Source organism: Caenorhabditis briggsae (assembly GCF_000004555.2).
Source record: "Caenorhabditis briggsae complete genome, chrII, whole genome shotgun sequence".
NCBI lineage: Eukaryota > Metazoa > Nematoda > Chromadorea > Rhabditida > Rhabditidae > Caenorhabditis > Caenorhabditis briggsae.
The window spans coordinates 6884417-6899754 of NC_013486.2; the positions used below are offsets into that span (position 1 = coordinate 6884417).

At 39.1% G+C, this 15338-nt stretch overlaps 1 protein-coding gene across 1 annotated transcript; it reads left to right on the plus strand.

Annotated features, from left to right (window-relative positions):
• Positions 1–1998: 1998 nt before the first annotated feature.
• Positions 1999–14550, plus strand: Cbr-dep-1 (the record flags this gene model as incomplete). Its single annotated transcript, XM_045242222.1, has 17 exons — positions 1999–2228; positions 2276–2374; positions 2845–3203; positions 3250–3392; positions 3492–3650; positions 3701–3855; positions 3903–4699; positions 4795–5191; positions 5561–5636; positions 5693–5948; positions 11154–11171; positions 11515–11632; positions 12595–12990; positions 13447–13897; positions 13947–14176; positions 14230–14365; positions 14413–14550. The coding sequence occupies 17 exons, from the start codon at positions 1999–2001 to the stop codon at positions 14548–14550; spliced, it is 4158 nt and encodes a 1385-aa protein (XP_045092084.1).
• Between the last annotated feature and the right edge of the window lie 788 nt (positions 14551–15338).

Below are 15338 nucleotides of genomic sequence, written 5' to 3' on the forward strand. Positions count from 1 at the left end.
CCTAGAAATAATTAACCTCACCACTCAACTTTCCAGAAGCTTGTGACCCTAATTGGTTTGGTGTCAAGTGGATTTTGAGTAATGACTCAACTTGACTACCTTTTTTCTTTCCCACCAACCAGTTGCCTTGAGAAAATGTTAATTTGCGCTTCAGTGGATCGTCGCCAACCTCTTTTCCTTCCTCTAAATCGTTTTATAACTGTAGTAGGTCAGGTCATCTTTATCCCGGATTCTGAATTTGGGGAAGAACTTATTTTCACTGTCTCACGTGCCAAGCCGTCTTGTTGTTACCTTGAAGTGGATGAATGGCAGTCACGATCCCCTGTCTTTTGAATTCCTTTTGGCGACAAGGAATACTTGACTATATGGCTGGGTGCATCTCTCCTCCTTCTGATTCTGCGTCTCTTCGACGTCCTTGACACTCGCCTCTCGGCACTGTCTTCTGGCTTTCACGCCACTCCGAAGAGAGACACCAATCCGTTTTTCCACACAAAAACCGCAGTTTTGTGTGAAGAAGAAGAGAAATCCACCCACACACAAAACGATTTGGTTCTTTCCTTGTCCTTTTTACTTCATCGTCCCCTTTTCCGGATGATTGTGATCTTCTTGGTAGATGTTTTTGGATACGATGAGTCATGTATGTTTGTTGAAATTTGAAAGTTCAAGATGTGGAAGACAGAATTCTTCCTTAGATTCTGATTGGGCAGACAGAAGGCGCTAATTGATGACGATCAGATACCACAAAAGGTTTTCTGTTGGTTTTCGACGATTAACATAAACATAGATTTGAAATGTTCGTGATTCTCCTACTACTCTTATATTTCCTACATTCTACATAGTCATGTTTCTAAAAGTTTCAGAATTTTATTAGAGTCCTCTCGTGATCAGAATCTCGTTTTTTTCTAATTTGATGATTCGTAATCCTTATTTTTTGCTGAATTCCTAACTTTATTTCTCTATGAGGAATAACTGAATTCATCTTCATTTTTTAAATTGGTTCACTAGAAATTTGGTTTTCGAAAGTTCTAAAAAGCATCTAAAACTTCATAGACCACAATTGCTTCCTTGTACCGTATTTCCTCTAAAGCCCACCTAAATCGTGAACTTTAAGCTCCATTATCTCGGTTCCTCTAAAAGATATAACAATTTGTTCAACTGATAAAATATTAATGATATTATGATAAACACTCTGTCAGTTGATGACTTTTTTGTATCTTTTACAGGAATCGAGATAATTGCGCTCAAAGTTGACTTGCCGTAAGCCCTCTAATAGAAGCCTACTGGAACCTGCAACTTTGATCTTGATTATCTCGATTCTTTTAGAAGATATCAAAAATTTGTCAAATAATAAAATATTTTTTTTATATTATGATAAACAATTTATTAGTTGACCACTTCTTGATATCTTCCGCAGAAATCGAGATAATTGAGTTCAAAATTGACGGCTAGAGGAAAATATGGTATTTGAATCCCGTCTGAATGACCGTTCAAATTTTTGCAGACCCCTAGTTCTAGATCTTTATTTGTTTTCCTTGTTTCCCCACCCAATTGTCCCAACTCATTCATCCCTTCATGTCTGTGTTGATTGTTATTTCTTCCCTCACCAAACACATTACTACCAGTTCTTCTTCTCCAACGCAAGTAGACTATTATTTTCCCCTTATTCCAGCTTTTCTTTTGTATTATACAGTAAAATCCACTTGACATCTTTTTTTGGTACCAAAGCCACTTTCTTCATTTTTTAAAAAATTTCTTTCTGATGACCCGATTTCTAATTAGGAGAGAAGCTGTTATGGGGGAGAGAGAGTGATAAAGAATCCATTCCCTGTCCATTTTCATCTTCTCTTCTTGGTCAATTCTATCACTTTCCCTCTTTCTTCTTCCGTTTTCCATCGTGTTCACCTTTTTCTTGTCATTTTGACCTTCTTTTCTTTCCGTTGCTTCATCTCTTCTATTCAATTTCCCATATCTCTTAAATTTCTGATTCTAGATCATGAAATGATACGCTGGAAGTACGGAATTCACTACCTCATATGGCTCCTTCTCGTGCTGCATTTGTCGACGTGTCAATCAGATTCCTCTCTGACGACGTCGGCCGAGCAGCACGAGTTGTTTGCCATCAAGAAGGACTCGTTGTCTCCGTGGTCTCAAATTCTTGTTTCATTACCACGGAGGCATCCTTTGTATCAGAGTTTTGCTGCCAAGATTCAAGATGTAACTGAGAATATGTGAGTGGTTTTTCTTTTATTATGAAGCTAATTAGGTTTTTTTCCAGATCGGATGATGTTAGAGACGCGAACAAAACATTCGTTTCGTCCGATGATTCTCCATATAACATCAGGATACATGCTCTGAAACCAGGACACCGATACTCGTAAGTTTTTTTTCTGGTTTTAAGATTTTTTTTCAAAAATAGAATTTCAAAAGTTTTTGAAAAATATCCTTTCGAGGCTTCGAAAAAACTTATATTGTAAAACCTGTATTAGAATGGCCCTTTTAATTTCAGGACCCTCTTGAAAATTTGTAAATTGAAGCGAAAAGTTTCCGTACATTTTTAGTAAAAAGTATTCTTCAAAACTTAACAGAAATTAGTTGAAAAAATTTTTTTCACTTAAAATTTGCTCAATTTTGGAGAAATTGATACATTTTCATACACTTTGAACTAAAATTCACCGAATTTTAAAATACAAATTTTCGGAAAAAATGGCCGGAAAAAAAAGAAGAGCCTCTTGTAATTGAAAAGCTCCTGTAATAGAAGGGCCCTCCGGGGGCACCTCGAAACAAAAGAAAAGGCTGGCCCGTATGATACAGTTTTTACTGTATTCATTTTTATCGAAATTCCAGAATTGCTATCCACGGCCAAAAAGATGGATCGACCTCCTTGATAAAAGAAGAATCGGTTGTTATGGACCCTCGGGCTCCCGACTTCCGATCAATAGATTCTGATATCCAGGTGGCAGAGCACAACATCACAATGAGAACAATTAAGAACGATTCTTACTTACAAGACTCTTTCTCAATTGAATATCGTCAGATTAACCCGGATAAGAAGTTTCCAGTACTCCAGATTTTGGATATTCCGGAGCAGAAGAATTTGGAATTTTATTTGGGAAACTTGAATTCGGGATTTGACTATTCCGTTCGAGTCATTGCTCATAAAGACGGAATTAGCAGTAGACCTTGGATTTCTACATTAACCACAAGTAAGTTCTGAAGATATTCGGTTAAGTAGAACCCTCATGTTTCCAGAACCATCACCGGTCAAAGCAGTAAACATAAATCAGAATTCTGGGTCTTGTGTGGAAGTGACGTGGCAAACGGATGAGTTCAGTGGTGCTGACTTTTATACAATCCAATATGCACTCCAATCAAATCCATCAAATTCTACAAATGTTAGTTTTCTTCGATTTGTATTTGTTCACTAGGGGGTTGTTCTCTTTTGATCTTTACACATAATATTTGCTCTTCTATTCTCATTTTTTCCTTTTCAGATGACAATCCCTTCGACCGAATCGTCGATTTCCATTTGTGACTCGATGCTCCAAGGAGAGGCATATCAAATTGTGGCGACTGTTCAAAAAGGAGGTCAAGTTTCGGACCCATTGCTCACTAAGTTCCAGTTGAGACCACTTCCACCGATTGACTTTCGAGTAAGCTTTTCTGAGTAGCCGATGTCTCAAGTTGAGAACTTTTTCTTCAGGTACGCGCGGATTTAAAGCGTGGAAAGTACAAGATGCTCGCAGAGCTTCCGACGTCTTCTAAAATCGACAAGTGTCAGATTACTGTAGCTGGAGATGAAGTTGAGAGATCGATCAATTATGCAAATATTGAACAGACTAAATCTGGACACAGAATGTGAGATTCTATCTTTATACGATAAATCTTATCTTCATTTATTTCAGATGTTGGTTCAACTTTGCCCTGTCTCCAGGAGAACGATTCGACTTTTCCATTTCCTCGATATCAGATGAATCCACGAGTCAGAAGCTTCAAAAGAGTATTGTTTTAACACCTGCATTCGATTTCAATGCATTCGGATTGACACTTCAAGAATCAAATGGAGGTATTGAATTGATTTGGCCGAAGAGTGAGGTGTTCATGTCGAGAGTCAAGGATATCTGGAACAAAGTTGTCGGATCGGATAGTCTTCTGAATATGAGAATAACACCAATTGGAAGCATTGATAATACTGATAAGACATTAAAATTTGAAACTTCTCCGAAGAATTTGGATCCTGTTTTTGCCAAGAATCTTGTGAAAGGAGCATGCTATCGAGTCCAACTGTTCACTGTAACTAAAACTGGAATTATCTCGGAGACACGACACAACGAGACAATCAGAATGTCGAGTCCCGCTGTGAACGTTTCTTTGGAAAGTGTAACAAGGTCATCAGCAACTCTTCGAATTGTTTTTGCAACTCACCATGATTCGACATCAATTTCCAACTGTCAAATGCATATCGTCGTACGGGATATGAACGGAAAAAGTGTGTTCGATAAGCGAATGCAACTCACTTCCACATTCGCCCCACTTCTAAACCTGGACGGTCTGAGACCATTTCACAAGTATACGGTAAATACTCAAATCATTTGTGGAGGTGGACATGAGACGCCACAGTGTCCAGCTGCTACACGGACAATGAGGCAGTTATCGTTTTCAACGAGACAGGATAAACCGGCCGCTGTGCAGAATTTGAAAGGTAGTTCTATGAACATTGGTTAAAGACTTCAACTTGAAGTGAAGAGAAAAATTGAAGGGGATTTCTCAGATCAAATGAAAATCGGATATTTTCAGTCGAACCGTTGAACTCCTACTCTGTGATGCTCACTTGGCTACCACCAGCTATGCCAAACGGAATCCTGACCCATTACAATGTGAATGTTACCAAAATGGGATCAGACGAGACCAGAACCATCGATGTCGGAGTCTCTTCGAATCGATCTGATCACACTGTCCAAGTTATCGTTGATGAACTTTTCGGAGGACACACCTACAACTTCAGTGTCCGAGCTGTAACAGAAGCTGGATTTGGAGAAACGTCTCCAGTGATTCCAAGTGTTTCTATGCCTCTGATGGCCCCTCCAAAACCAACGGCGGCTCCGATGATAATGAAAGAGAGTGTCGGAAGCCATAGTATGATAGTTAGATTCCCTACAACTATGTTTGATAATAGGAATGGTGAAATCAAGCAGTAAGTCGTTTAAAGGGGGACTCTGAGCAAAAATTGTATTGTATAAAAATGTGTTATCTATTTTCCTAATATTATTGAGAAAAAATTCCATGATCCCCGAAAAACCGCCGTTGAAAATTTAAAGAAAAGGGCGCCGAGGAGGGACTAAGATTTGAATTCCCGCGCAGTGAGAAACTTAGGCCACGGCGCCTGGCAGGCACTTTTTTAAAATTTTCAACCGCATTTTTCGGGGATTTTGGATTTTTTTTTCGAATTTTTCGCAATAATATTAAGAAAATAAATAACTTATCGAACAGTTTATTGCAATAAAAACTTTTGCTCAGAGTCCCCCTTTAAAATCTAACATAAATTATGACGTTCTGTTTTCAGATTTGCTATAATAGTATCTGAAACTACAGCTGACGATTCCATAAATAGATGGCTTGAAACGGATAACGGAACTTATGTAAGCATATCAAATTATCAAGTAATCGAATACATGTTCATGACGTAAATCTTCAGACATGGCAACAAGTTCAACGTTTCGATGTTTGGCCGTCCTTTGTAGCGAAACTTCAGGATATCCAGAAAGTAAAACAAGACGCTGATGTGTCGATTTTCGAAGAATTAGGTGACGACGAGAGTTGTCGAGAGGTTAGAGCGGATCGAATTTGCAATGGACCTCTCCGATCGGCATCAAAGTATCGCGTCAGAATTCGTCTTTTCACTTCTCCAACACTTTTCACAGATTCGCCACCCAGTCAAGTGATGACCACCGGTGAGTACTCATTTCTTCTCTTTTCTTCTTCTTTTTCTTCTGCAGAAAAGTTCTTTTCTCTTATCAGTCACAAGAATCATCATCATCATCATCATCATTTCTTCTCTCTTCTTCTTGTCCCTCCCCCGCTTCTTCTCCTTCTCCCCCAGGGGAAAGTCTCTCCTCTTTCTTTCTCTGTCTATTTTCACGCCCACTATTCAGTTTTGACTCCTGCTCTTGATAACCTGAAACCTGAGATCCTTTCTTGAAACAGGGAGAAGAAGGTCCCCTCTGGGTGCACATTCTACTTTTTCATTCACGGGTGCAACCTACAAGAGATCCAGTTCCTTCTTCTTCTTTTCCTCTTTTGCTCTTTCTCTGTTCATTTTTTGTTTTTCTTTCTTCCTCGAAATCTTCCCCCGCCCCTTGGCAATCATTTCCGGTTCGTCAGCTGATGACATCGGCAAATGATCGGATCGAATTGATATTAAACCTGGTGTCAGTGCTCAAGGGGGATAAGATAGAGCGATGTTCATCTCTTAAGATTAAATAATATCTGAATACGTAGAAAATCTTCTTTTTTGGGATCGGAAGACTAGAGTACAGTAAGGATACGGTTGTTTTAAGTCTAGAATTTGAACATACCACAAACACTTTGAGCTTAATTATCTTCATTTCTATAAGAGATATCAAAAATGTGTACACTGATAACACATTGGTGATATTGTAATAAACTTTTTTTCAGTTGACACATTTTTTTTGATATCTGTTATAGAAAATGAGATAATTTAGCTCAAAGTGAAGGAAATCTGAAAATTACTTCTCATATTTTCAATCAAATCGGGTATTTGTTGTCATTCAAAATATCAAATTCCAATACTATTTTTGAATAAACCGAACCAAACTAGTCATTTTCTTTGGTTTGTGAATTCTTATAAATTATGGGTTTCCATGCTTCCTAGAATTTCGATCATCTCTGATCCTTTACACCTCCCCCCACACCTTCTTCTTTTTTTTTCCTGGGTGGGTAGGAGCAAACTTATCGTTCATTACGAGCATAGATACAGACAATCATCAATTATGAATCACAACTGATAACGTTCCATTGGTTTGATAAAGTGCATATTATTGCAAATTTAGCTATTTCTGATTGTACTTGGGGTGATCTTGTTAGTTACGAGATTTCGGAGAGGTCTATTTCTGGCAAGCCAGCTATACTTCTCAGAATCAGAAAGGCGTCAAATCTTGCTTATCGAATAATCTTTGGTCAAGAGCATAAAAAGTGGGACGGCACACGTTCTTCCCCTTCTTTTTCTCGGTTGATAGATTAACATTTCCGATATGTTTATAAAGTAAAACTGTTGTGGCGGGGGTCCTGCGTCCACAAATACACAAGCCCTTCCTGTCTCTCTCTCACTCTATGTGCCACCACCACAACAAATCGAACTTTGCTTTTTCCCCCCCCCCCCCCCCCCGGGGCGCCGCCCACGTGAATATATGATATGTGCACACATAGCGACGTGAGCCCCCGTGTGCTCCGAAGAGAGGCAAGTGAGCACAGCCGTGTGGAAGGAGCCACCGCAAGGCATCAGCCGTTTTTTTTTTCGGCGAACACCCTTTTCTCTTTTTCTCTCTCTTTTTTGCTTCCTTCACCTTTTTCCATAGGTCCGTTCGCTTTTTTCTCTTTCTTCATCGGTGCAATTTGCTACTAGTTCTTTTTTTTATTGTGCCACTACTACTACGTCTTCTTCTTTTTCATACTTCTTCTCTCTCCTTTTCTCAACCTCTTCTCACATCCTCCTCCTCCTCTTTTCCTATTTTTTTTCTCTTTTTTCATTGCCATTTTCATATTTTTACTTGCCCAAGGGTTGTTCACACCACCTGACAACATGTGCCAATAAATCACTGTGAAGGCGTTCTCTTCTTCCAATTTCACCTTCACAAAATTTTGTTGTTTTTTTTCTCTCTTTTGGTTGGCTGGAAATTTTCGGTGTTTTTGAAGTTTGAAAAATTCTATAACTAGAAGAAAATGGTCCAAAATTTTTTCGGAAACTCTCCAGAGACTTCAGCTTAAAAAGAAGCACTCATTCTTCTTGCTAATCAAAGAAATTATGTTTAGAAGACGATTTCCATTCTTTTAGAATACCGTAAGACCTTTATTAGAAAAGCCATTTCAATAGAAAAGCCTCTTTAATAGAAGGGCTCCTTCAAAGTTTGTTTTTTGAAATTAAAAATTTTCGTACGTTTTCATTGAAAAATCTTTCGAAAATTCCAAAATTTACTGAAATTTATTTTTTTTGTAGTTTGTTTTTTTACTTTTAAACTTTGCTCATTTCGAGTGAAATTGATAGATTTTCATGATATTTGAACGAGAATTTACCAAATTTTTTGATGAAACGTTTTGGAAAAAAAAATGACTGGAAAAATAGAATATCCCCCTCAAATTAAAAGGCTCCTGTAACAGAAGGGCCCTCCGAGATACAATAGAAGGGCAGGCTCTTCTAATACAGGTTTTACGGTAATCAATGTATTCCTAAACATCCAAGAATCTCAAATCCTGGCTTTACAATTTGTATCTCCACCTATTCATTTTCCCAGACAAAATCTTCTAATTGGTTCCGAATTTCCATTTCTAACGGCATATGTTCACCTCCGTTTCGAATTATATGAGCAATGGACCAAATATGAAATGTCATGAATAGAATTGGCTGTCCAGTTGATCCCCGACATCCCCCGCTTTTAATTCATTTCATTCCATTTTTTTCCCCAATTTTCCAGCCGATTCGATAGCAATCCATCTCTGTCAGTTCCCCCAACACAAAAGAGCCTTTTTTTCCCGATAACGCCTACCCTTTTTTTTATTGAAAAGACAGGAAACGAAAGGAACCCATTGACACAAGGGGGCGAATCAGAATGATTTGATAAGCCCACGAACTCTATTGTCCTTTTTTTCTTGCAAAAGAAGCTCCTCCTCTTTGTTTCTTGCTCTTGCAATGTGTGTTTGCTCCTCCTACTCTTTTTCTTCTTCGCTTAAACGACTAATCCGTAGGGTCCTCTTGGAGTCGTCCGTGATGAGCCCACACACAAGCACAGAGCCAAAGAGCCCCAAAGTTATGAATAAATATGAGAGGAAAAAAGAAGAAGACCGTCTTTTCCCCTTTCGTTATCCAAGAAATGAGACACCATGCATTTTTTTTGTTGGAAGAATTCGTTTCGTTTTATTTTTGTGAACATCTAGATCTCTTGTTAGTCTTTTTAAAAGTACTAGAATCCGCCCCCACACACGGACCTTCTCCCTGTAGACAACGTCTTCTTTTTGTCACATTACTTTTCTCATAAAGGGACGAAAAAGGGCTCAATGTGTTTGCGCTCCCAATGCCACAAAAACCCTCTTCAGACAGGCTTTGTTGTATAAATCCAGGAGCAGCACAATAGAAAATGGAAATTGGAAAAGTAGAAAAAGTTTCTAATTAAATCTTCTTCTACTACCCTCTTCTTCCACCCTCAACATCTTATTATTCTTTCCTTCACTACTTTCATCTGATTTGAATTCTTCTTCTTCTTCCCCTCTTTGAAATGATTACCCGGCTCACCGCTCCTTTCTACCTTCCTTTTCTACTCATTCTCCTTTTCTTTCTCTCATCATCATCGTCGCCTTTCTTTTTTCCCAACATCTTCTTTTCTCCTTTTTTGAGTTATGAGAAGAAGAAGAAGAGCACACGGCGTCAGAAGAAGAGCTTCTTCTTCTTGTACTCTGTCTCCCACGCAAAGACACCTTATGCTTCTTTTTGCTCAATGAACATCAACATTTTCTAGGTTGGGGCCCCTCTTATTCGTCGGTTTTGCATATACGCTCTCCGATTTTTCTTCTTCTTCTTCTTTTTCTTCTTTTTTCGCTCCTCCTTTTGTCAGTACAAAGGTGACAAAAATGTCCAAAACACACGGAGAGATTCTTGAAATCTTTTGTCTGAACTTTTCCTCGTCTGGCGTCACTTTTTTCTTTGCATGACTTTTATTTAGACTCTCAAAATTTGACCAGATTACATGTAGTTGTCTATGATTCATTAGCCGATCAGACTCCTCGGACTACTGCAACCGTTGAACTTTCTGATTAATATCGAGGCTTATCTAAGAAAGGAAATTGATGAAAGTGTTTACTGATCAAGAATGGACATGAACAGACTCCTCGCATTCGAATGTCATTTTTCCACGAAAAAGGTAGTCAAAAAAAAAACAGTTTAGAGGCTTACTGACGGAGACCGAAATGAGAGGAATTATCGTCTTACTAGGAGAATAGTGCTTGAACTTTCTGAAAGTCTGGCTTATTTTTAGACGAAAAGTTACGTGCGGATCTGAAAATGTTCATCCTTAAACTTTTTATCTGAGGAATCCTTGTAGCCATCTGATCCTAGTCTCTAGAAGCTCAACCTGCTAAAGAAGCACACAGGTTTCAGGAGTGTGAAGCTCGGCTGTCAATTTTCCGATCACTGTGGAAGTTTTGAAAATTATAAAACAGACCTAAATAGAAAACTTTGCATTCCCGGATTTTCTCGAATATTCCCGGTTTTCCAGCTACTGACCAATTTCTGAAAGACCATCCTTCAAAAAGAAATTAGCCAATAGCTGAAAAACTAGGGATATTCAAAAAATTCTGTGAATGCAAAGTTTTCAATCTAGGTCTGTTTTACACCCTTCAAAGTTTTCAAACTTATCGGAAACTTGCCGAGCTCCCAACTCTCGAAAATGGCCAAAATTCGATCGTTTATCTTATCGACCGGTACTGTACATTTCACTCTCTTGAAAATTGTCAGTTGATATCAGAAATCTGAATATCATGCATAGGAATTGAGACAATTGACCTCAAACTTGGCAGTGTTGGGCCCTTCTATTACAGGTTTCAAGTGTATTTTACTCACTCTAACAATTCAATCAAAACAACCATTACCCATTAAAATCATTTTCAATTCCCCGGAATCAAAATTGCATCCTCCCTATTCATTTTTCTAATCCTAGAAAACTGAAATTGGCTCTAATCCCCATACATACAATCCGGAATAATTACTTCCTTGTTCCCACGCATTCGCATTCCGTATCCTTCTTCTTCAGAATTCCAATTAAGACCATTACGTATGACATTTAATCAAGTACGTATGACTATCACACATATACAAAAAGTCATGTTTCTCGGAAGAAATCCAGGATACTTTTAATCTAGATCCTTGAAAGCCTTTCTTTCTCCTCGAAGCCCCGCCCACTTCCAGTATTTCTTTCGATTCTTTTCCACTCTCTTTTCTATGCATTAATGCTGAAAATTGGTGTGGCACTGACACGTCACCTATTTTTTGTGGGTTTTGTCAAAAAGGAAGAAGAAAAAACATACAATTATTTGTAGCTCCCCGGGTCTTGAATTTGATCTCTGCCCCCTTTTTTCCACACCTTCTTTTTCGTCATGGCTTCCAATGTTGGTTTCGATCTCCGATCCGACCTGTCACTTCCATTTCTCTCTTCTCCAATGACGACAATTAGACCCTCCCGCCGCACTACTTCCAATCTTCAAATCTCATTCATTCATTCCGTTTTTTTTCAGGCTCAGCAACTCCTGCCATCCCATTTGTCACTGTCGCCATCGTTCTGACAGTGATCGTGTTTGCTGGCATCGTCGGTACGGTCTTCCTTCTTTTCTGGAATCGGACAAAGAAAGCGAGGTGAGAGAATAGTATTTTTATTATTATTATTAAATCTTCTGAAGTTCTTCTTATTCTAAAAAAGGAGAAGAAGAAGAACTAGTAGTAGTGTTTGTTTCCCGACACTGTCCTCCGTTCTTCTTCTTCCCTTCCATCCTTTTGTGTTCGAGTGTTCAGCTGTTTTGCAAATCAAACACAAGCCTCTTCGGTCCGCGCGTTTTTTCATTTCCAAATGCCCTCCAACATTCTCTTCTTCTTCCTTTTTTTTCTGGTTTCAATTTGTTCATCTTCTTCCTGAATGCTCTTTTGGTTGTTTTTGGAGGGGGAATCTGAACACCAATGACTAATTGATGAGAATATAGAGACTACTAAAATCTCAATGTCTGACTCATTCAGCTTCTTCTTCTTTCTTCCTCTTCTTTTCTCTTCTTCTGCTTCTTCGGTAGTCTCAACTTGTCTTCTCACGGCCCCCGCACCCATTGTGTCTTTTTCTCAATCGACCACCTGGGCATAAAAAAACGATAATAATAGATTGTGATAAAAAAAGTGATCTTCTTACATTTCTACTAGTCTCTCTCCGCCTCCAAGACTCCGCCCCCCCCCCAAAGTGTAGAAATAGGAAGTTTCATAATTTTTGTTTCAAAAAGTGCCGTTCTTGTTTCTTTCCTTGCCACTTCTTCAGAATTCAGAATTCATACTTCTACCGAAGACATCTTCTTTACCCAATGATACAAATTGACGTCATCGAAACTTACTCGTTTTGCATATGTGCCGCACGTATAAATACATAGAAAACCCGAAGAGATAGACATCAAAATTCATGAAAAAGGACAACTCGATCGAGAAAAGTAGTAGGGAAAAAAACGAATAAAAAAAAGCAACGAGTAAGAAAAGATGATGTCTCTATATACTTTTTTTTTCTTTTCATTTCTCTGAGTATCTTATTTCCAACACTAATCCCTTCCCTCCTCCTCCTCGTTCAGACATATTTTTATTAGTAGATCAAATTGCAGACTCGCAGCAGCGGCATTCAAGAACGGACCCTCAAAAGAGAAAGAGTCTCAGTGGGAGGCACTCAAAATGATGATGGCAGAGAGAGCCGCCGACTGCCTTGCCAAGCTGGGCCTCGACGCGACGACACCGCCACCGTCATCGACGACGACGAGCTCCAACTCGCCAACGTCAACCTCGACGACTATGACGGACTGTGGCAGTAATCCACACCTCGGAGCACCCAACGCCAATGCTGGAGGACACCGACGAACGAGGAGTCTGCGGGAGCGGACAGGTGTCGAGCATCGTCTCGAGCGTCTCTCGTCAGGACCAATTCATCGAACACCACTCTATACGGTCGTCAGTGGAGCCAATACTAATAAATCGTGAGTTTTTATTTTTATTTTGGGAGTTTGATGTACGAAACAATATAGTGGTACAAAATCCTCAATTCGGGGGTACACAATACCCCAAATATTCAAATTTCGTATTTTAGGCTTACTGTAGATTCTTTCAAAGTTCATAAAGTACGAGTAAGGGTAGATCAATTGAACATTCTGAGAATACCTTTTGATCCACTCGCATAATTTTGAACAGATTGGTCTACGGTATTTCAATACCGTACCAAGTGTTTTATTTTTGGGGTTTTAAATACAAGTTCAGCTGCAAAATAGATAATTAGTTTATTTCAAGGAATATGAACATCCATTGAATAGTCGGAGCACTCTACTAGATTAAAAATAACACAAAGTTCACCGACTCTTTGCAAAGAACTTAGCACTCTGTGCACTTTTTGCAGACATACGAATTTCTGACTTCTAACCTGAATCCCCTTTTTTCAGAAGACCAGTAAGACTCGAAGACTTCGCCGAGCACGTGCGACTGATGTCAGCAGATTCTGATTTCCGATTCTCTGAGGAATACGATATGATGCGAAACGTGGGTGTTGGACAATCAGTCGCCGCTTCAGAATTGACTGTAAATCGACCGAAGAATCGTTTCACCAACATTCCTGCCTATGATCATTCCCGTGTGAAGCTGTCAAATCCGAATAATATCGAAGGAGGCGACTACATCAATGCCAATTATGTTCCCGGATTCTCGTCTCGTCGAGAGTTCATTGCCGCCCAAGGTCCTTTACCATCGACACGTGATCACTTCTGGCAGATGACGTGGGAGCAGCAGTGTCCAGCGATCATTGCATTGACGAAGTGTGTGGAAAAGGGACGAGATAAGTGTCATCAGTACTGGCCGGATCATGAGAATGTGCCTGTTTTGTATGGAGATATTGAGGTTGAGAGGATTTTCATATTTTATTTAAATTTAAGCATTTTATTTCTAGGTAACGATAATGGCTGAAAAAGAGTACGAAGAGTTTGTGATCCGAGATATTCGATTGGAAAAAGTGGGTCCAGAAGGTCGAGCGACCCGATACGTTCGTCATTGGCATTACATGGCGTGGCCAGATTTTGGAGCACCAGCCCATCCGAACGGAATCATTCAATTCTCTCGAATGTTCCGACATCAGCTACCACATTCACCTCACAACGAACCAACGATAGTACATTGCAGGTGTGTATTTTATTAGAAAAAAGATTATCAATTTAAAAAAAAATAATTTTCAGTGCTGGAGTTGGTCGTTCTGGAACCTTCATCAGCATCGATCGTCTCCTACAAACTAGTTCACTTGGAGAGCCAATCGATGTATTTGGAACAGTTTGTGAGATGCGATATGAGCGGTGTCAGATGGTGCAGAATGAAGTGAGTTTTCATTTCCAGAGTATTCTGAAACAATCTTTATTTTTCAGCAACAATACATATTTATTCATTATTGTGTTCTTCAAGTCCTTCAAGGATCTTCTCCATCACCCACGTCATCTTCATCAGGTGCTCATCACAACGCTGGTTTTGTACAAGATGGAATGATGGTCGAATCGGGATTCTGATTCTCCTTTTCTCCGAATATTTACCTTGTTCTAGTCTATTACTATTCGCCCTCTTCCCACATTCATTTTTCTTCCCATCCCATCCCACTTTTGTTCATTTTCTTCGGTATCAACGGGTTTTGTCTTCGTTATTTCCTTTTCATCTCCATCTCTTCCGTGACTCCACCTCCTTTTCCAATTTTCTGGAGATTATCAATTCTTTCAAAAAACGCGCGCTTCGATCCTACCGACGGGTAACAAACTATTGAAAAAAAACCGTATATTTATTAAATACGTAATTAGCTTTTTTAACTTTTGAACGATTATAATTGCGATTAACTTTGATTAATGATTGAAAAAAAATTAATAAATTGTTTTCAAATTAAAAGTTTGTTTTCTTTTTGTACAGGCAGAGGAATGTATTGAGAATTGGCAATAGTTGGGATTGAATGTCAGAACTTACAAGACAGAACAAACTATTTTTCTGGTACAAAGAAACCATAACTACAACTACTGAAACCCAAAATGTACTTATTTTCCATAACAGTTTTCTCGTCTTTCAACGCCTATCGCACGCTGTTTCAGAGAGCCTGGCTGAATAACGCGCCTTCATTGGCTGAGTAACAACGATGATCTATCAATAATAAATAGATGAAATCTGTGTCCACTTCAAAATTTAAAATTTTAATTTGTCCTACGAATTCGTTGAGGCGCGTTTTCCGACACTCCACCGATTCCGAGGAAGGGGTTGTCACCGAGGAACCGATTCCGAGGAAATCGGGGCGGAGTTTCAATTTTTGCAGTGTCGC